General features: G+C 37.6%; 1 protein-coding gene across 2 annotated transcripts in view; it reads right to left on the bottom strand.

Moving 5' to 3' along the window:
- epha4a (eph receptor A4a) overlaps nucleotides 1-10,027 on the bottom strand; it is a 41,228-nt gene extending 31,201 nt beyond the window's left edge. The window contains exons 1-3 of one of the 2 annotated variants that reach the window (XM_051131341.1): nucleotides 9,726-10,027; nucleotides 8,570-8,637; nucleotides 5,894-6,557 (exon numbers count right to left, since the gene is read on the bottom strand). In XM_051131341.1, coding sequence (XP_050987298.1) covers nucleotides 5,894-6,557; nucleotides 8,570-8,637; nucleotides 9,726-9,825 — 832 coding nt within the window. In that variant the 5' untranslated portion in view covers nucleotides 9,826-10,027. The remainder of the gene's footprint in view (nucleotides 1-5,893; nucleotides 6,558-8,569; nucleotides 8,638-9,725) is intronic. The other variant, XM_051131350.1, reaches the window with a different exon arrangement.
- Nucleotides 10,028-23,744: the final 13,717 nt, after the last annotated feature.

Below are 23,744 nucleotides of genomic sequence, written 5' to 3' on the forward strand. Positions count from 1 at the left end.
GTACACTGATGGTATCATACTATGGTACTTTGATATATACCATGCAGCAATAGCCAGCAATACATTGTATGGGTCAAAATTATCAAACTTTTCTCAGAGGATATAAAGCCAAGATCAAGTTCCATGAAGATATTTTGTAAATTTCCTACCGTTAATATATCAAAACTTAATTTTTGATTAGTAATATGCATTGCTAAGAACTTCATTTGGACAACTTTAAAGGCGATTTTCTCAATGTTTTGATTTTTTTGCACAGATTCTCAATTTTAAATCTCAATTTTGACTGGTTTTGTGGTCAAGGTTACATTTAAACAAATGGGGACATTTCTGGGGACAGAACAAAGGCAATTTACAAAGTAAAAACAAGCACAAGGGTATTACCATGCTCCATTTTTATAAGCATTTCTTCATAATAATCTGTAGTGCAACTAGCATTAGCATGGGCACAAACAGTTTTGCTAGTTCACATGAGGGTGTAGTTTCAGCAGCCTTTGGCACTACAATATCCAGATTAAGAGAAGACATCCAGAAATGTTACCTTACAAAAATGGTATCAGAATACCATTATATTTTCATGTTTACTATAGTGCTGAATGATTAGTGTATTCAAACACCACTTGAACGCATAGTAGAAGAAGCAGGGACTTTCTAAGGACAGATTTAGCCAGAAAACAGCATCTGGTCACCCTAATTTACAAGGTACTTTAAAACATACTATGGTAATACCACATTTGTCCTCATAGTCTGTACATATGCCACCTCATCTCAGTCCTGAAATGTGACCCTGGACCACAAAACCACTCATAAGGGTCCATTTTTTTAAATTGAGACTTACACATCATCTGATGTAAGGTTTGTTAGGACGATATTTAGCAGAGAGACACAACTATTTGTAAATCTGGAATCTGAGGGTGCAAAAAATCAAAATATTGAGAAAACTGCCTTTAAAGTTGTCCAAATTAAGCTCTTAGCAATGCCTATTATTAATCAAAAATTAAGTTTTGATATATTTATGGTAGGAAATGTACAAAATATCTTAATGGAACATGATCTTTACTTAATATCCTAATGATTTTTGGCATAAAATAAAAATCTATAATTTTGACCAATGCAATGTATTTTTGGCTATTGCTACAAATATACCCAACTGGTTTTGCGGTCCACTGATCACAATTAAGTTTAAAGTAAGTTACAGAAATTACTATGATGCTACTGCATCAGAAGGTAATACCATGGTATTTTGAATGCTGTCATATCAAATTATATATGGATGGACGGTAAAAAGAACATTTGTCACCTCATCTATGACCCAAACTTTATTAGCATGGATGCTAACAGTCTGGTAGGAGGGCGACAGTCACCTCCATCTCTCACCCTTCCAACCATTTCTGTCCTTCAGGCCGTTTTCCGCCCCCGGTGCATCCATCACAACATGACAACTGAAGGGCTGCGAGCTGTCAGGGGAGCTTCCGTATGGGAGCACCGGATGATGATAGACAGGAAGAGGTCAAGGAGAACAACACACACATGAGCAAGCAATTGCACACATACAGACAGCGAGAGAGAACGACGCAGACAGACCGGAGCGTCTGAACTCCGAACGTCAGACTCGGCCGATTCAAAAGATTTGGATTTAATCACGCGAATCATATTATCCAAATGATTTCAAACGTATACAGCACGCTGCCATGATCACAGAGCGAAGAGGATGGACCCAACCTTCGCTCGCTCCAGCTGAAAGGACGAGCTGCATTGTCTTTGAGAGACAAGTTTGCTGGCTTTGCATTTCACGGACGAAATATGCAAATGACGTATTTGTTTGATATCAAAGGGCACCTCTCTCCATCTCTCTCTCTACCTCTCTTTCCCGGGACAGCTGACAGTCCATTCAGGGGACGATGGAGGGGCTCATAGGGGAGAACTGAGGAGGATCGTGACAGGAATCAACATATGTGCTTGCCATCAAAAGCAAAAAGGAAGTGATGAATATTCATAGGTGGGAGCATTTTGGCAGACGGTGACTATTGTTTAACAAAGAAAAGAGCAAAAACGACTCACAGCTGAGGATGATGAGTCTCATACACCTGCTCATAATTATGACAGCGATGAGATACACATGCAAGCTTTTTCTAATTAGGCGCACAAACAAGCACATACAGGTGCTGAGGTGCAAAGTTTACACGGGGAAAAAAAGCTGTACCTCAACAATAACGCATGAAAACCAGATCAATACCTCTCCTCAAGTACGCCAATTTGCTTAATGTGTGATTAAAGCTAAAATGTACTTTTGCTCGGTAAAGTCGATACAAACAGCATTCTCTCAGCTTACATACATAAATAATGTCTTGTCAAGCATTGTTTTCCTTCCAGTTACACAAGCCGCTGTCTGTTCTGATTCAAAGAGCAGTGTTTCATATTATCACACCTTCCCATCATGCTCTAGTTTTCAAACCTTTTATGCTTTCTAATTACTTAAATATGCGTGAGCTGTTTTACATTAGCCCCCATTAAAAAATAATGTGGCTCCACCATGGTTGAATGATGTATCATATGGTAATATCACTTAATAAAAAGTATCATGGCACTGCCATAATGTGTTATTTGGACATTTACCATGGTAATACCATGGTATGACCTCCTATTGTGGTGGTACTACTGAGAAGCGGTGGCTTCACCCTGATGGCACATGTACATCTCAGAGACGTCTATTTGACGTCCGAATTTATATTTGCAAGACGTGTTTTTTAGATTGTTTGTTCATCTGCAATACGTCTATAGGACGTTTCCTATCAGATGTCAAATACACGTTTATTAGATGTCTTTAAGATTTGGATGGATTTAGATGATTGGATTTTGGATGATTTAGAATGTATGTAAAACTTACATCTTTCAGACGTCTCTCAGAGGTTTGTACACAGCAGATGCTTTCCAGATCAAGTGATCTTTAACAGACATCTTGCATCTTGTTACTTCCAAGAATTCCACAATACTACTATGGTACATTTGTAAAATACTCTCTATCTACTATCTAATACTATCTACTACCCAGATAGCACACGTACGACTGCAAGATTTCTGTTAAAAATCACTTGATCTGGAAAGCATCTGCTGTGTACAAACATCTGACAGACATCTGTAAGATGTCAGTTTTGCATATATTCTAAATCATAAACATCTTAAAGATGTCTAATAGCTGTCTATTTGACATCTGATAGGAAACGTCCTATAGACGTATTGCAGATGAGCAAACAGATGTAAATGCAGAAGTCAAATCGACGTCTCCGTGATGCATGTGTGCTATCAGGGATGTTTAGATACTATCATGAGAGTATAATTTTGCAGTGATACCAACAGTACTTTTTTGCTAGGGGCATAAAGAGCTGAAAACTCACTTGAGTTGGTTGGATTTTTCTCATTGTCGTCGTGCTGTTTCACTAAACTATGTGTACGTCTATAGTGTAGTGAAACACTGAGAGTGGGCTGTCATTCTCCATTGCAGCCTAGCACCTCAGCGGGCTTTTACACGTCTCCAGCTCGTCGGACGCCCACTAACAAGCGGAGATTTCCTTTCTGTCCTCACCTCCTACTCAACACAGCAGATGAGCAGTGAGAAAACAACAAACTCTTATAAAGAAGAAAAGACACCAAATCCTCTGGCCAAGTCTCAGCTCCATTCACCAACCGAACGGCGGCTGTTTTGTGGCCTTCTCTCGCTCTTCTGTTCTTGGACCTGTCCGTCTAGGCTGCAGCTGTCAAAATTTTGACGTCTTAATAAATCTCGGCCATGACCCCCGTCTCTCGGGGAGGAGAGGAGGATAAAGCCAGGGGTCACCCCTGACCCTGTCTAGTGTTCCTCCCCTCTCGCCCCCATCCCCGATCACGACATCCCAACAATTGGGGAGAGGCTCCCATTGAGGCCTTCTGGGGTATGGGGGCTTGTATCCCTTATCTTCAATGGGCTTTTTCACAAGGTCCTTGGGACGCCCCATTGAGAAAGTTCTCGCCCTCTTCTACACCCTCACATTGAAGGTGAACCTCTGCATCCCTCCCCTGGCCTGGGCTGCACACACAGACTTATTAAACTGACAGTGACTCGCATCTGCATGCTGGGAGAGAAAGCCACCTTTTGAACCCGCTTCAATGAGGAAACAACTGCCTGTTGCCTTGCTGAAGACAGCATTTGATGGCTTAATCAGCCATTGATGACAGGCCCAAGCTGAAATAAGATGGTATGGTTATATAGAGAAATCTGGAAATCTGGCTACTAAATACTTTATGAATTGCGATTGGTTTTTATTGGTCCTTTTTCACATTGACCAATATCAAAAATTTACCTGTTTGGAGACTTTTCCATTTATTTTAAGCACCAAAGCTCAACAGGATTTTTTGTTGGTCAGTATTTGTGACCATTTTATAAATATAAAATTGACGATGCAGCACAAGCCTAAAAGAGCAACTAACTTGAAACCCTGGGCCAGCAGGCTATTCTTATATTTCAGTGCCCAGAAATTAAATAAGTTATCCTTTACATACCAGCTTTTGGTACTTGAAGGGTTTTTAATTGCTGTGTGAGTTGGGAAACAAAACCTGAACACTTCTGCCGATGCCAAACAACAGAAATATAAAAAACGGCCTCTTCCAAATATCTCAGAGTAATGAAATCATCATTCCGAGCCCTGAAGTGATTTAAGTAAAACGTTCCACCAAATGTCTGTGTGGAAACGCCGTTCCGCTCTCAGTAAATTACAGCCTCTTTCCTTCATTTCAACATATCTGAACGGCAAAAGAGAGCAGAGGGAGAGAGAAGGAAAGCTAAGGAGCGAGTGGGGAACCCGTCTGCTGCCAGCGAGCTCTGCTAATAAAAGAGCGGCCAAGAAAAACGGCCAGATCTCTGAGAATGGCCTTTCCCAGTGTACCCCGTTCAGCCACCCACACAAGCACATCCACAGAGAGAGATCGCCCGCGGTGAATGCCGGCTGCCCCCCTTGAGCCTGCAGGAGCCCTAAATTACAGCCCGTATTTGTCATGCAATTAGCCCGCTGAGATAGAGCTCATAAATAAAGGCCGTTAGACTGGCCAGTCAGCCGTTTATCACCCTGCTCAAGCGATGACCCTCTTCTGGACCAGACAGAAAAGAAAGAAAGGGCGTGCTCAAACTGTCTACATGTCCTCTGGCTCTTCCTTTTTGCCTGCGCTGACCTCCGCATTACCCCAAACAGTATATCACGGCTTTTTCCATGCCGTATGGCCTGACTGCGGACACTGGGAATCAAAGCCGGCATGGAGAAAGAGAAACGGCCCTCTGGTGACAGAAGCAATCTATCTGATCCTCTCCTTTTCTTCTTTTATCTCTCCTGCTCTTTCAGTGTTTTGCCAATCACGTCTATTCCCTTTAATGTGAACTGAGAACCATCGCACATGCTCTTGAGAGATACGAGAGCGAAAAGGGTATGAAAGCCTTGGCCCATGATCTAATTAAGCGGATTCTGCTCGTAAACCACACGGCTGTTGCTCCAACAAAATAATTAGCGCCAACGTTTCTCATGCACAAATCCACAGGGAGGTGTTTTGATATCAAACAGGGCGATTCATAATCATAACCAGACCTCTCGAATAGCAACGCTCGCTTAATCCACAGTGATCCGCCGAGTACCCAGCTGTCTACATCTGAGTAAACTCTCGCATCCCTGAGGGGGAAAAGGTTCATCCAGGTCAGCTTCTCTTATAATGATCTCATCTTAAATTATAGAATATATCGCTGATGGGCGATCAGGGTATTTTTTTTTTTTTTTACCTTCTGTGTGGGAGGTGAGTAAATCTCGACTCAGAACAGAACCTGGTGAAACGCTCAGTTGGAAAAAAAATGGAGCGAGGGAGTTATCTGAGCTCTTACCTTGGCATGTTCCTCCGTGTTCCTCATAGCCAGGGTTACACAAACAGTTTCCAATAGGCACCAGCCATTCTCCGTCTGCTCCGCAGTACATTTTAGGGACCTCGCGTTCCTCCGAGTTGTCCACGCAGGATCCGCGTACCTCCACTAGCGATGAGGTGTCCGCCCCAGTGGTGGTGTCTGGAAACTGGGCCAGGTTGCGAACTGTGAGGGGGCATTTCTTATAGAAGATCCGTACGGATACCAGAGCGATGCAGGCTCCCACATCCTGGAACGCCAGGTAGAAGCCCTTCCGTGTCAAAATTCCCACATCCCGCACTTCCGTGTTCAGCTTCATGATGCGGTCTCCTATGTCCACCTGCGTGAAGCTCTCGTCGGCCGCGATGGTGTCGATTTTGGTGAACTGGTTCTCTCGAATGTACCGCTCTTTGTCATTGTTGGACTCGTAGTAGTAGAGGTTAAAGGTCTCCTTGCAGGTTCCCATGACTCCTGGCAGGCTGTTGCAGTCACGCAGAGTGAATTTGATCTCGATGTAGACGCGCTGAGCTCCGCCACGGGGGATCCAGTCTGTTCGGAGCCAGTTGTTCTGGTTGGGTTCCATTACGTTGCATACCTGGTACGTCCTGATTGGCGTATTCTTCTCGTCCATGATGCTCACTTCTTCCCACTGTGAGAGAGACGGAGGGAAAGACAGAGAGGTAAGTAGGCCTATAGAAATTCTACTGGGGGAGACTTTTGTCACAGCAGGTGCACACAATTCCAGTCCCAGTGCTGGAGATGTTCCACAGACCAACAGCTGCAATGATGCAATGATTTCATTGATTGCGATATGATAATGAGAATTTAATCACACATCTGCCAGATTCAGTGCACTTGAGTATGTGCTGCTTTAAACATTAAAGGGACAGTTCACAGAGAACATTTTCTAATTTTCTCATTATATTTTTCAAATATCTTTTTGTGTTCCATAGAAGAAAAAAGTAATACAGGTTTAGAAATGAGTAAATGAATAGCAGGTCATATTTAAGCCTTTTAAATGTTTCAAAATCAATCATTTTTGGGAAGCAGTAGACGTGCTGACATGTAAAATGACTGGTCACTGTGAGTGGGGAAAAGATGTTAATTTAAAAACCTTGAAACTAAGGCCAAAATACGGTTTTCATTAATAATACCCCAACACCCTAGCACATATACCAAACAAATGCAGTGCTTGGCAACATTTACAAGAACACCCTGACTTCCTGGTCACCATTAATGCCATATTAGGCCATTGTAATACTAAGGGGCCTAGAGTTTGACGCTTCCTGCTGGTGAGAGTTTCAAATGAGACGTTCGCAATGAAGCGGAGTTTTGAAAAGGCCTGTCACGATCTATGACGCTGTCTTTTCTTCTCGCTTTTTTACTCTTTGTAAGTCGTAAGTTTAGAAATCCCAGCTGTCACACCGATAAAGCTGTACATTTGGCCCGTTCGCGTGAGGGAGGGGGCTCTGCCGGGACCCTGTCAATCAAATGGGTTGATGAGATAAAGCAGCAGAGGTTGGGGGGGGACCACATTTCCTCAAAAGCCAAGTTCACCATTAAACCTGAAACCAACCAAAGTGGTAACAGAGAGAACAAAGGAGACTAATTGTGATGTAATCAATGATAAATAACTTCGTACAGGCTCGGGTAGATCGATTTAGATATTTCAAAAGAAACATTTAAAAAAATAACTACATAAATGAAAACATTTTTGTTAATGGAACATATTGACGTATGCAATTTTAGAGAAATATTTTTTAAAATGTTGGTTACAACATTCCTTTTTTACCTACTGCATAATATAATTAATCACAATAACATGAACAATAATAATGACTAAATACAAGGTGCCCGAACTGCTTTAAAAATTAATTGCTATAATTGCACAATAATTATAGTCAAGTATGAATATTACTGCCAAGTGTGGCTGAAAACAAAACCTTTTTATATAAAACACATAATGTGTGTATAATTAACTTGAAGTAAAACGTTTAAAATTACATATATAAATATTAATTAACACTAAAATTATTAAACATCAGCACACAGCCTTAACACAGTATTTTCATTAGCCTATCCGTACTCACTGAATAAGCCAAAAAGACGAGCCTCATTGTCGTATATGCAAAGTACAGTACACCAAGCACAAGAAAATTCCCGAATTTTAAGACGCCCATAAATGATGTACAGAAAGGAACATTATAATTACGAAGCATAAAATTTCTAAATGAATTATCCTGAGCACAAGCACTTAAACTCAAGTCATTTCTCAGTCTGTATGAAACATCAAATTATAAGAACAAAGCCATTTCATCTGTCAGGATTTATAATTATGGATGTTTGTATAGGTCTCATCAGTCTTGTGTGCTTCATCTGTGCACTAATGCAGAAAATACTGATTGCATACAGTGTGATGCCTCTTAAGCCGTTTTCCATCTTTTTTTAGCACAACATGAGGCCTTGGTTAGATCCTGTACCTATACAGTGTGGAACAGCAATTCTGCTGTGCTCAAAAAAGGTTCTTTCATTTCTCTAGTCTGCTTTTTCATGTGCAAATACAATTTCCAAGACAATAAACACCTTCAAGAGTTGCAGATAGAGATTTACCCACACAAATATAAAAGTAAAAGCAACACTGTCTGTTCTCTGTAGACTCACCCCTCCTTCCGTCGGACTCGCAACCCATTTCAATTCTCCTTGCACAGTTCTCGAGTCCAGCAGCGTCACTGCAGAAAGACAAAATGCCGTGAGTCACTGAAGATGGATCATCAACCTCCTTATGACTAGATCAAACTACCTCTTAAGTCGCAACTTGTTCCTGCTGATATGCTTTTGCTCCCAACTGCACAAAGTTATTACACTCTCCATTTCCTTGATGTACACCAATTTAGGCTTATATGGCTATTTAGTGGATATGTTAGTTAAATAATACAAACGAATATTTGGCCAAAATATGTATTCTATACATTTTGATTGTAGCATGATTATGTATTGTTTTAATCAGTATTCTAAGTTGGCTATTGTCCGAAAATAGATCCTCTGAGAGAAGAAAATAATCAGTGGAATGAACGTGCAAAGAATATATAAAAGGCTTATGTTCACAGCTGTTTTGTGTTTCATAATTTAAAATGAGCAGACGCAATAAATGCAAATTTGACTCTACAAACATATACATTATATATATATATATATATATATATATATGAAAAATAAGATTTTATACCGCAACAAAGCCCTAATATGTTTAATAAAATTAAAAGTGTGCAGTATAATGTGATATTTCAGAGAATTTAATTGAGACCAGAAGTCTGTATTATACTGCAATTCTTGTATCATTTGCGCGTCTCTGAATTTCGTACATCTCGCTTGCGAAAACACTCCAAGGAAATAAGTCGTGAACTACTTATATTTTCCTTTCTGGTCATCCATGCACATTTCATGAAATGTGAATCAATAAATAAAGATATGTGCAAAAAATAGGTTCCAACAAAATAAGAAATCGGCTGAACCAGAGTGTTTACTCCCAATAGCGTCCGAGTTTAACTTCGTTTGATGAAAAAACGGCTTAGTCTTCCATTAGATCTGCGGATTTGGGAACCACAGACACTTGGAGATCCCCAAAGGGACTTTCGGAGAAAAATGTTATAAATCCTTTTCGCTGATGGGATAGTCTCAAAATAAAAAACAAAACAAAAACAGATGGCAGTCATACATCGTGCCACTCTATACCGTCCCATGTCGTAACCCAAACAACAAACAAAAAAAAAAAAAACAACTCTTGGAGAGATTTTCCCATGGTTTGGTAAATCCTTACCTTCATTAGGAGGGTAGACCCGTGCGGTTAACGCGAAAGTCGGTATCCAGATTATTAGCGCAAAAGTCGCTGTGAACACAAGCGCAGCCATTGGTGTCATTTCGTGTGCGTCTCCTCCGCTCCGCGCACGGACCGAAGTTGCGTCTGTCCCGGTGGAATTAGCGTTTGAGAGTGATGCACAGAGCGCTGCTGAACACTGCCGAGGGGCGGATCTTTACTGCCTGACGTGCCTGTCACAGCGAGACACCAAAAGTCAACAGTCTGTCCATTCGGGTAAATAGCCAGCCCATTTTTCAGGTATATGGTAAATGAAGAATTGTATAAGTATAATTAGTCTTTCTTCTCTCGGTCTTTGGCGTAACGTAAAGACCCACGCTTGCGTGTGTGTGAGATAATACAGAGTGCGCGTCTGAAGAAAAAGAGAGAGCGGCTGTTATAAAATGCTGCTTTCACATACAGAACATAGTCCATAAGATATTGGAAATACCCTGATCATAATTTTTATAGCTGTATACGTCATACATAAGTCTGTATGGAGCGTGCAAGTCATTAAAGTTAAGCCAAACAGCCATATAGTGGGAAGAGCAAGTGCGCCGTCTAGTGTTTGAAATGTATCTATCCACAACACTCAATCATAAGCAAAGTTTCTAAACTTGCTAGGTCGTGTATAAATACTTTTTATCACAACACTAACAAATCTATTCAGGGGAAACGGAGTACTCCAATAATTGTTATTTAAACATTAACAATCATTAAATATGAGAGAGTGGGGGAAAACGTAATCCTACCCACTTTGTTTATATCCTGATTTTGTGCTTTAATCTGACTTATTTTTGCAAATCGGTTCTTTCAAACAGACCATTTAAATAGGCAATCAAAAACAACTAAGAAATTATTTTTTACGTGTTGACATTATTGGTTAATTAGCATCCCGGAACATTACAGCTCTGTATTTTCTACGATTAAGTTTTATTGACAATTCTGTTTATCATGTCCGAAAGAGAACTGATTGAGTTTGATTAGTGAATAAATTCTTCAGACCGGTTTTGCGAACCGGATCTCTCAACTTTAAACTAATGATTCATTCGCAAATCGGGCGTCACTATTCAGTAAGTGTTGCTGTTAAGACAAAAAGTTATTAAATGTTAGGGTGAAACCCTTTATGCTTTTATAAACTGGACGCCTACACTTCATGGCCTCTTCTGCCCCTGTCAATCACTCTTTTCACGACGCCCACAGCTAGGGTTGCGCACCAAACGCGTCTTTTCCATCGTTAAATTCCATCAATAGGAGCAGATGCGTCGATTTCGCTTCACGCCTTTGCAGTGACTTACTGCATGCGCCCACCTGATGAGCCAATCCACATCCTGTAACGGGGAGCGGGCCTCACTGTGTGCTGACAACTTTGACAACAGTGTGTTTGCATATGGATGGGTTGCAAGGACTTGAGTTATTGGGTACCGCCCTCGAGGCTGATGGATCTGAAAGAGAAAAGGCAATGTTTATACTTGAACATTAACAGTTGTAGCAACACTGCATTGTTGTGTCTAAAGATAAATGTTCATGGCTGGAATAAAGCTAGATACAGTGTTTTGCTTAAATGAAAAGTAATCCCTGCATGATATATTCACAGATACTTACAACATGTGGAAAAAACAGGCACACTTTAGTCGACATGACTGTTTTGAAAGCATAAAAGACAAATCCCATGGATTTATTTGGTTACCTATCAGATACAGTAGGTTTGATACTTATTATATAGAGTAAACGTAACCTTAAAACCTCAATTTAAGTGACATTTACAACCCTCTTGCCCATTCTGGTGTAGTTTTTTAATTTCATAATTTAATACTTATGGGTTCAATTGCGCTGAAACCCTATTGCAATTGTTGGAACAGCTAAAGATCAGCAATCTCCACGTAAAACTGATTGTGCAGACCAAACCGTAAGTCGTAGAGACTTGAAACTTGGAGGGATGGTAGTATTCACACCGCTGACAGCATCATTAAGGCTCACCCCAGTCGGGCGCTACAGCGATCAAAAGTACAACATGTCTTATAACTCCTCAATTCCATCAGTTGCAGGCTCAAGTGTTTTATGTCATTGGAATCCTTGGCTCACGCCGAACAAAACACATACCTCAGATTCGATAGTGTGCCTGGCGAAATTTTCAGGTATTTTGGATTTTTTGCAAAACCTACTTTCGTCCAATCAGAACCAAACCAGTGCAGAAAGATTCTCTGGAAAGTGAATATCAATAATTATTTAAAAAAAAGTTGAACTTTCGACTACCATCACAAAGGGACGCCATAACGTTCGAAAGGGGCAGGGCCACTTTTACTAAAATGCCTATAACTCCTGAACGGAATGAGATCTTCGCCAAACTCAGAACACTTTTGTAAGAGCTCAGTCTGAGGTGACAGGACAAAAACCACAGAGCTTGGCCATTTGGTGGTGCTATAACAGGCGAAAAACATAAAAATGGCTATACCTAGACAACCATTTGTCTTCTCAACATGAAAATCGCTCTGCACGTGCTTGGTCCAAAGTGCCACAAGTGTCTATAAGGACATTTGCGTATATAAAAAAAAACATGGCTGCCATTGGTCGATGAATTTTGAGCACCTATTAGACAAGGTTAACAGAGGCTGATTGGAACGAAACTTGGTGGGCCTGTTTAATTTTTTACGGCCCCAAAGGTCAGTGAGAAATTTGAAAGAAATTCAAACTCATATGATTGAGCTCCTCATTCCGGACAACTTAGTCTCTGGAAACACTGCTGTCAATCAAATTGTTTAAATAAGTGAGAAGATGTAAAAAACCCTTTTTTTTGGAACTGGTCCTAGGTTTTTCGCTTAATCTGGAAAAAAAAAAAAAAAACACACTGCAGTACAATTCTCTGGACTGTACATCTCAAAACTTAACAAAACCTGGTAAGCACATGCGACAGGTGATTCTAAACAAGCATGCAACGTTTTAAGGTGATCGGACCACAGCTGGTGCTATAATAGTCATTAAAAAACATAATATTTCTATAGTAAATTACCTGGATTTGCCAAAAATGCTTTTTTTAAATGATTGATTTAGGTGGTTACATGCTTGCTACATAATATCTTTTTTCATATGTGCTTAAATGCCTTAAAGCACTTGAACCCTGTTAATCGCTGCTTGCAGCAATATTTATTTAATGTAATTGTAATAGAGAACTGATTGGTTTTTAGTCTCCAATAAAGAAGAACATTTACTAAATGTTTCTAAAAACAAGATTTTCTGAACATTTTTTGAAGGAACCTCCTTCAATGAACATTTGTTAAGAAAAACACTTTTCAGTTTCACGCCCCATTTTGTACCCTTTTCATAGAAAGTGCCATATGGTAAATAAGACGTTTTAGTCAAGTGCTCACAGTAATTAATGTATCTTCAGCTGTTAGTTGAAAGTCGCTCACAGCAGATTGGACGAAGACTTGAAACATGTTCTGCCGCCTTCTCAGACTTTAACATTCAAGATTCGTCTGACCACAGCTAGCGTTTCCTGTTTATGTATAGGCCAGAGGAGCTACGTTTTTGTTCTTTTCCATATACATTTGGGGCCTCGCTGGGATTTCTCGTTTTTAATAGCATTAGGGTGAGGAGCAGGTGACGTCCGGGACTTTGTCTCTAGGGCCACGATCGAAGCGCTTTGTGCTGACGCCGTTGCTCCGGCGAAACCATCTCGACCAGCATAATGAAGTCGGGAGGAGCATCTGGCGTTTCGAGATGGGCGCCCAACATCGATTGTCACTCAGTTTGACGAAGAGAATGGCGTTTTATTTTCTCGATCTGCACGAAAGACTGCGCAATCATAAAGGCGCAATTAGCCAAGGAGGAGGCGGTTCGCTTTTAGCGGTCTCGGCCAATCGCTTCTGCTCATATCGGTGAAGGCCTATTGATCGCGTTATAACCGGTGGGCGGGGAGTCGCCACAGGCAGGGGTGTGTTTGTGCGAGGCTTTGCTCTGGGCCCTTGTGTTTGGTCATTTGTGTCACAGTTTTTTTGATTGATTACCGTCAGATCATTTTCCATTCTCTTTCTGGATTCTCGGGTCTCCTGACTGAATTCCCTGAACGGCGCCCCCACACTCGGTTTTGTTCTCCGAACCCCAGATGGCATCTGCCCACACATCTGTATTGTGCGACGCTAACACAGTCCTCCAGACAGAGTGCACCCGGGACCCCCAAGGGACGTTGTGCGGTCTGTAATTGCCAACTTTGAGCAAGACAACGCTCTTCTGCTTTCTGTACGTCCCTCGTTCTGGCCTCTCTCAGACCCTTCCAAACAACGTACACTCATATCCGCTGGAACTCCACGCTAATGCGTACATCCTGTGCACATGCAAACATTAAACGTGTGATGGATTGGTTAAAACGTAGTAGGGAGAGGCCAAATTAAAAGGACAGGCTCAGCAGTCTGAAGAAGCGTGTGGGTGTTTGTGATTGAGAAACAAAGGAACTGAAGGAGAGCTTTGAGCTGTCTAGTTCTTTCTGTTTCGTTCGCTTTAAAATACAGCACAGACGGTTATTTCACCCTCAGCTCGATTGAGATGTGACCGAGTCCAATAAAGTATGAGATTGATTGGTTTTCCATCTCCAATAAAGATGTATGCTCACTAGATGTTTCTATAGCCTTTCAGGGGAACCAAATGAGGAGAGAAGTTTCTTTGTTAGAACGTGCCTGTCTTTCAGCAAATCCAAAAAGACCTTGGTGAGGTTTTTGCATAAAATCCTCTTTCTCCTTCGATAAAGATGAGGAATGACTCATGGACTGCCTTTCTCTGTCTCTATACATGATTTTCCCAAAGACCTTTTTGTGTGAGATAGAGTCCTGTTCCCCCTCGAGTATGTGAATGGATTCCAGACTCTGCAAATCAAACACAAAGCTATCAGCCCTGCTCTGTGTTCTCAACCGCTCATCCCCGGGTAGAGGAGAAATCAATGGATAGCGTAAGAGCTCCTAATCATCGGCAGCGGAGAGTCCCTGATGTTTTCCCAACTACAGCATCAGATACCCAACAATCAATGTATCGGACACTCGAATGGAGTTTGGACAGTTTTTATGTAAATGTTACTTACACAGGGAATGACATGCAGAGTCTCTACTGCTATTTGTTGAGTCTGTTTTGAAGAGCAGGTCCCACATGTCCACTTATTTTCCCTGGGTGAGCAGCGGTCGATAGATATGGGTTTTGGTCGATATCGGTATCTAGAAAGCAAAAGCAAAATTCTAAAGATGTAGTGAAATTTACTCACCTTCATGTTGTTTAAAACCTGTATGAATTTCATTTCCCTGCAGAGAACAAAATATGATGTTCTGAAGAATGTTGGTAACCAAACAGTTAGCAGTAGGCATTTACTTCCATAGTTTTTTCTTTCCATACTATGGATGTCAATGGCTATGAGCAATTGTTTGGTTACGAACATTCTTTAAAATATCTTTTGTGCTCAACAGAACATTTGATCATTGGATCAGCTTGAGAGTTAGTAGATTATGGCACAATTTCCCTTTAACACAGCTTATGCATTCTTGGAAACTGTTGTATGTTTGTCCACCCTTGTCCTGTCAAAAGTTCATTAAATCTAAGGGAATGTATTAACTAAATTCAAATTTCTACAGCATTTCTACAGCATCTCTCCACCCATCCACTATCCTTCGATGCATCTCTCTTCAAAACTTTCAAAAAAAAAAAAAAGTTTTGTCAAGCCAACATTCAAAGTTTGTCTTGACAAACTGCTTTTTTAGTTAAAAATTGCACTTACAAGAATTTATTTAATTTGAACTCATTTTATTATATTTTTTTTACATGCAAATTCTGCATATTGTTTTTATATTAAAATTCAAATTTCTACCTTACTTTAAATTCAGGAATTTGATTTTCAAATTCTGCATCCTGTTTTATATTCAGTCTTACTTTACTTCAAATTCATACCAAAGGAGATATACACAAACTTGATCAAATGAATTAATTCAAATTCTGTTTGAAACTTATTGTATACAGTATTTATTAAAAATTCACACTAAAATAAAATGTAAAAACTAATTAATTGAGAAATAAATAATGGATGCATACATAAAATGAACAAATAAATGTATTAAAAAATAAATGTACTCTAAATGTACAAGTTTTGAACAGTAAAGATTTTTTTATGTTTTTTTTTAAATCTCTTCTGCTCACCAAGCCTGCATTTATTTGATCCAAAGTATAGCAAAAACAGAAAAACAATTGAAATATTTATTGTGATATTGTGATTTCAAAGCTGAATTTTAAGCATCATTACTCCAGTCACATGATCCTTCAGAAATCATTCTAATATTCTGATTTGCTGCTCAAAAAACATTTATTATTATTATTATTATTACTATGTTATATAAAACAGCTGAGTAGAATTGTTTCAGGTTTCTTTGATGAATAGAAAGAATAGCATTTATCTGAAATAGAAATTGTTTGTAATATTATAAATGTCTTTATCATCACCTTCATCCATTTAAATTTTTACAGTGATAAATTTAAAGCATCCTTGCTAAATAAAAGTATTAATTTCTATAATTTCTTTACCAAAAAAAAAAAAATGCTGATTTAGGATCCTTCTGTTCATCAAAGAATCCTAAAAAAATTTAAATACTGATGATGATGATGATGATGATGATAATAATAATAAATGTTTCTTGAGTGGCAAATCAGCATATTGATTTCTGAAGGATCAAGGATACTGAAGACTGTATTGATGCTGAAAATTTAGCTTTGATCACAGGAATAAATTACATTTTAAAATATATTCAAATAGAAAGCTGTTATTTTAAATAGTAAAATATTTCAACATTTTACTGTTTTTGCTGTACTTTGGATCAAATAAATGCAGGCTTGGTGAGCAGTGACTTCTTTAAAAAACATTTCTTACTGTTCAAAAACTTATGACTGGTAGTGTACAAAAAAAATTTAATTAAACACAAATTGTTTACTATCTATTGTCAAGACTCACTACAGAGCTTTGAAACCCCATAGGCGCAAACATACTACAGAAATCACCAGTCCTGAAGTGTGATCACCTTAAAACGAAGGAAACAGTTGCATGCTGTGGCTCTTTATTTTTCCAGACCTCCACTGGCAAACATCCCACAGTGGTGTGGACTGAGTGCCACACGGCCTCAAGGTTTGCTGTAGCATGGTTTCTATTTGCTAATTCTCCTTCTCTTAAGAGTTTTAAATAACAGCCTAGTGCCAGCCACAACCCCGCAGCAGTAAAGCAGGCTTCAGATGTGGCAGAGTGGCTGTTTGGTGAAGACGGATAGACTGTGTAATGGTGCAGGGTGTCCTACAGCACTTCAAAAATAAGTAGTCATTAGAATGGTGAAGGCATCACTGTCGGTCCCATCGCACCAGGCAGCTGTCACGACTGTACGGAGCAAAAACTCACGATGAATGAGGAACGAAAGGGAAAGAGAGAGTCATCCGTGACTGTAAAACACATTACAATATTCCAATACTCTAGAAAGCTCCATAACCTCTACCTCTGTGACTTATGTATACCATTGCTCAAAGACTGAGACATCTGATCTGTCATGCAAGGCTGCACTCTGCCTTTTGTCATATGACTAAGCTAACTGCCATGACTGTTTGTAACTCTAACCTTGAATTATTTCACTGCAGCCTTATATTGCTTTGTTTAAATGTCCTCTGCCATTTGTCTGAGAGTCGGCTCCACGCTCAATGGAGCTGAGAGGTAAAGTTTGACATACAAACAGAGACTCGCGGCAGCAGCAGGTGCTGGCAGAGAGGCAGGAAGACAGCGAGACGTTTTGTTGTTTCAAACGGGCTGCTGTGCCAATTTCAGTCCCGGCATACAGTCACGTTTAGACAAATATACTTAGTTACAGCCATGATTGTATTAGTATTCACAGGTATTTGTTTGTAACTTTTATTTCATTTTCATTTTTCTCTCTGCTCTGTCATTAAGGAAGGACAACTGCTTTTTTACCAAAATGTACAATATCAACATCTTAGAGATTTAGAGATAATACAAATCTTTAATATGTGCCCAGAACAAATTCAGCAAGTTTAATACTATGACACAACATAGCAGGACTCTCATTTAGCACTGAAAGAAACTGAGAAAGACCCTTTTAAAAAACACTTTGCATAAATGAAATCCAGATGGGAGTAATAAAATTCAAGTCACTTTGTATAGACTGAATTAATTATAATAGAACCACAACAACTTTGAAATATAAGTGAACCGCTGTAACATTAACTTATTGCACTCATTAAACTGTTTTACTCATTTACTGATGTGTGTGTCCTGTCAGAATAAATTCAGAATAGAGTTTAAAAATCGCACCGAAGAGAATAAAATGTCAGAATGTCAAATTAGGTGAATGCATTAACTGTTAAATAAATGTGATAACGTTAAGCATATTCGATTCAACTAATTTATTATAAATAAGATAAAACCAAGCTATTTATTCTCTGAATTCAATATTTCACAAGCCTCAAAGGATACATAAACATTTGTACGCTTTGTAAGTTATTCAGACTCTATATAAACAGTTTACATATAATAATAATAATAATAATAATAATAATAATAATAATATTATTATTATTATTATTATTATTATTATTATTATTATTATTATTGTTGTTGTTGTTGTTGTTGTGCTAATAGAAAATTAAGTGATAATAATGTCATTTATGAATGAATGCTATTAGTAGTAGTACTAGTAATTATTTAATTATATTTATAAAAATTATTATTAGTAATATAAGTAGTAGTAGTAGTAGTGTTGTTGTTTTGCTAATAAATAATAATATTGAAAATTATAAATGTAATTTTAAATAATATTACTATTAATATTAAATCTTAGTATTAATAATAATAAAAATAATAATAACAATTATTATTATTGTTGTTGTTGTACTAATAAATAATTAATAATAATAATAATAATAATGTAATTTATTAATGTAATTTTTAACAATACTATTAATATTAAATATTAGTAGTAGTAGTAGTCGTAGTAGTGGTAGTAATCATTTGTTATTATTATTATTATTATTATTATTATTATTATTAATAATAATTATTATTATGCTAATAAATAAAAATAATAGCACTAATAGTAATAATGTATTTAATGAATGTAATTTTAAATATTTGTCTTAAATGTTATTATTATTAGTAGTAGTAGTAATTATCTAATATAATAATATAATAATAATAATAATAATAATAATAATAATAATTATACTAATAAATAATTATTAATAATGTAATTTATGAATGTAATTTTAAATATTACTATTACCATTAATATTAAATGTTATTAGTAGTAGTAGTAGTAGTAGTAGTGGTAGTAATTATTTAATAGTAATAATAATAATAATAATTATTATTATTATTATTATTATAGTAATAAATAATAATAACAATATTAATAACAATAATAGTAATAATGTAATTTATGAATGAAATTTTAAAATTACTATTAAAATGTTATTAGTAGTAGTAGTAGTAGTAGTAATTATTTAATGATGATGATAATAATAATAATAATTATAACAACAACAATAACAATAATAGTATAATTTATGAATGTAACTGTAAACATTAGTCTTATGTTATTATTTGTAGTTATTATTTAATAATAATAATAATTTATAAATGTAATTTTAAATATTACTATTAATATTAAATGTTATTATTATTATTAGTAGTAGTAGTAGTAATTAGTTAACAGTAATTGCTACTTTTATTAATTATTTATGAATAAATTAAACTATTAATTATTAAATGTATTAATTTAACTATTATTCGTATTATTAAAAATACACTGATATGGTAAGTTTCAGTGTCCATACATAAAAATGTATGCATGATAGAACCACACCTAAAAAAAATTCAAACATACACAGACATATGCGCTAACACACAGGATCCCAGACAACCAAACACAGACATATGGAAATGAACACAAATTCGCACACACACACTTACAGACACACATGCCAAGTATCAAACTGACATACACTCGCACACGTGCACCCACCACACACACCCGCAGAGAAGGGCGGAAGACAGCCAGGTAGCGAGTTTCACCAGTGCCAGAAGCCTAATAAATCATCAGACGTGAGGCTTGAGGTCTTGAGACAGCAGTTGACTGGATCTTGGAGCGTCAGTCGCCTAGTTAGATATGTAAATATCGTGTAAAGAATTCCGTCCACAATGCCTTCTCCCATCTGTTCCTCTTGGCATATTGATTTTTAAAGCAGCGCTTGGAACATGGCAAAGCCTCGGCCTTCCAAGTCACTGCTTTAATTTGCCAGAAATTACAATAGCTACACTGTACAAACCTTTTATATATCACTCTATCATTACATGTTTTTTATGTACTCTTTTACTAGAACAAGCTGATCGTAGCACTATAACACAGCTTTTACAGCAGCTTAAATGATCAATTCCACTGTTGTAGAAAAACAAGAAGACAGAAAGAGAGAGGGAGAGGTTTTTTTTCTATTGTGCTTAGTTTTAACATGGTTCAGTAGCAGCGGAGGTGAGCTGCCCGTGCCTGGTCTGCTGAGATGAATGAGAAATCTATGATCTGTCTGAGCGATTTCATTAAGAAAGGGAGAGACGGAGCAGCGGTGTTAATTACTGACAGTACGGCAGCGCTAAGCTGCCACTGATACGTGCGATCAGAGCCGTTTTTAATTACTGCTGTCGTAAAGTGAGCCACGTTTACAGTAATAACATGATTATGGAATGAATTTTACAGCGCGAGAGGAGGCATCGCCTCACACTTGGTAATATTTTATGCACTGACTGCAGTAATTAGTGCGGTAATTGTGTTGGCATGCTTGCTGATAAACAAGCAAATTATTTTGAGTATTACTGTGAGCTTCAGAAAAGCCTGTGATACATTTATCTAGGGTGAAATTGAGAGCATATGTGCGTTTTTATGAGGGTACATCAAAGTTAAAGGGATAGTTTACTCAAAAGTGAAAATTCTGTCATTAATTACTTACCCTCGTGTCGTTCCAAACCCATAAGACCACAAATTAAGATTTTTTTTTATGAAATCTGAGAGCTTTCTGATCCTGCATAGACAGCAATGCAACAACCACATTTAAGGCCCAGAAAAGTGGTAAGGACATTGTTAAAATAGTCCATGTGACATTAGTGGTTCAACCGTAATTTTATGAAGTCATTCTGTGTCAAATCAACCAAATTTCAAAAACTTCCCCAGCTCAAATTTTTGATTTTGCTAATATTTTTTCTTAGGAAAGACAGACATGTATAGTGATGAAAGCCAAAATATTAATGTCATTGATGAATATTTACTGAGTAATCCATTTTTGTAGAGGGAGGTCAAAATGACAATTTTCACCTTAGATTCAGAGTCAAGTTACAGGGGGGGAAAAAATAGGGAAACAGCACTTTTCAAGTTTTTCTTTAAAGTTTGAATGCCTGGAACTCAAGAAGTATTAAACATATTTTAATGTAATTTTAGATATTGGGTCTTAACAAACTTTCCTTTTGGCATCTTCATTTTTAAAGCCCTGTATGGTTCCAGAGATATTGGAATTTCAATATGGCTTCAGGAGTAAATCGTTAAAATTTACACATTTTCAGTGGTCAAAAACCAAAGGTGGGTCAGTTTGAAAAAATATGATACTTTTTTTTTCTTTTAAGGAGGAATGTCTGAAGAACAAATAATGTTGAAATTAGAGATGTATCTTGTTTCTTTCTGTCAAGACAACTGCATTGAACATACCAGTCTGAGGGCCATAAATTCTCTTTTTCCAAAGTTTGCGTGCCTATATTTAAATTCCAATATCTCTGAAATCGAATCTCATAAGGCATTCAAAATAAAGATGCCAAAAGGAAATTTTGTTAAGATCCAATATCTAAAAGGGCGTTAAGATATCTTTAATACCTCTTGAGTTATAGGCATGCAAATTTTGGAGAAAGACTTGAAAAGTGCCGTTTTCCCATTTTTGAATGGTCACCTTTAGCACATAATGCAACAAAGATTGCTAAAGTCAACAGACTTTACTAACACAACTACCAATCTCTGAGTGAAAATAACATAATGATGCTGTCATCTTTCTGAAGTCACCCGTCTAACTTGACTCTAAACCTAAGGTGAAAATTGTAATTTTGACCTCCCTTTACAAAATAGTGGATTACTCAGTAAATATTCATCAATGACATTTGATATTTTGGCTTTCATCACTATACATGTCTATCTTTCTTCAGAATAAATATTAGCAAAATCAAAAATTTGGACCTCTGGTTGAGTTGACACTGAATGACCCTACTATCTTTCTGGGCCTTTAACGTGGTAGTTGCATTACTGTCTATGCAGAGTCAGAAAGCTCTTGGATTTCACCAAAAACATCTTAATTTGTGTTCCGAAGATGAATGAAGATCTTACAGATCTGGGACGACATGAGAGTAATTAATGACAGAATTTTCATTTTTGGATGAACTATCCCTTTACGATTTATTTGGTTTAGAGTCACTTTTTAAGATGAGGAGGTAAGTCAGTTAGTGTGTGTGACAACAGGAATGTTACCAGTGAAAATAGACTTGTTGGTGGTCTTGGTCTTGTCTGACTGTCAGCGGGCCGCCCAGCCTCACTGTGAGGTCACCCGTCGACCCTTTTGGCTCCAACGCTCGGTCAGCTCCCATGATGCCCGCTGATTTCCTTTTCAGCACCTGACCTGGCAAGGTGAAGTACTGCATTTCAGGCCTCCGGGAGTTCAGATAAGACCCGCCTCTAAAAATACCTCTCGACAGCCCTGGAGAGCCCTTCTGTCCCATGTGTCCCCTGCAACCAGGAAAAATCATTCATCCAAAGAACACTGTCCAAACTGAGTGCAATGCAGCTTGTTTAAGTAATGCCTAAGTCCTCACTAAAAGTGCAAATCTGGCACAAAGCGACAGCCAATCAGAAAATATTTGAGGTTTAATTTTAGTGCAAGCATCATTAGAGCAACAAGATTTCACTGTGGGCGGGACCTAGAAAGGACCAACAAAGTGTTTCTGCATGGCTTGACAAAAACTCAGAATAACATGTAAGAAATATAACATAATATGGAATTATGTCAGTACCATTTTGGTTATAGGCCAATATAAGATTGTTTTAATATATACAATTGAGGTCAAAAGTTTACGTACCCTGAAAAATGTTAATTATTATACCAAAACAAAAGGGATCATACAAAATGCATATAAAAGACATTCACATAAAAGACGTTATTATTGTCCACAAGAGAAAATAGTTTACATATGCTTGATTCTTCTTACTATTATTACTTGAATGATGTTTTTTTTGTTTTTTGTTTTTTTTAGTGATAGTTGTTCATGAGTAACTTGTTTGTCCTGAACAGTTAAACTGCCCACTGTTCTTCAGAAAAATTCTTCTGGTCCCAAAAATTATTTGGTTTTTCAGCATTTTTGTGTGTTTGAACCCTTTCCAACAATGACTGTATGATTTTGAGATCCATCTTTTCACACTGAGGACAACTGAGGGACTCATATGCAACTATTACAGAAGGTTCAAATGCTCACTGATGCTCCAGAAGGAAACACAATGCATTAAGAGCAGGGGGGTGAAAACTTTTGAACAGAATGAGATGTGTACATGTTTCTTATTTTGCCTAAATATCTTCTTTTTTTTATTATTTTGCCCTTCAGAAGCTACAGAAGATACTTGATCTTCACATTTTACACAATTTACATTTTGCAGATTTTGCAATTTTTGATTTTGTAAAAAGCATTTTTTTTTACTTATTTATTTATTTCTTGTAGCAATAACATCAGTCTTCAGTCACATGATCCTTTAAAAAGCATGAAAGCATTCTAATATACTAATTTGTGGCTTCTAGATAAATATATTTAAATATTGGTATCAACACGTTGTGCCCGATACAATATTGTAGATTTCTAACAACCAACAATAAATAACATAAACCACTGTTTATGTT

This window comes from Labeo rohita, chromosome 2 (assembly GCF_022985175.1).
Source record: "Labeo rohita strain BAU-BD-2019 chromosome 2, IGBB_LRoh.1.0, whole genome shotgun sequence".
NCBI classification, from domain to species: Eukaryota; Metazoa; Chordata; class Actinopteri; order Cypriniformes; family Cyprinidae; genus Labeo; species Labeo rohita.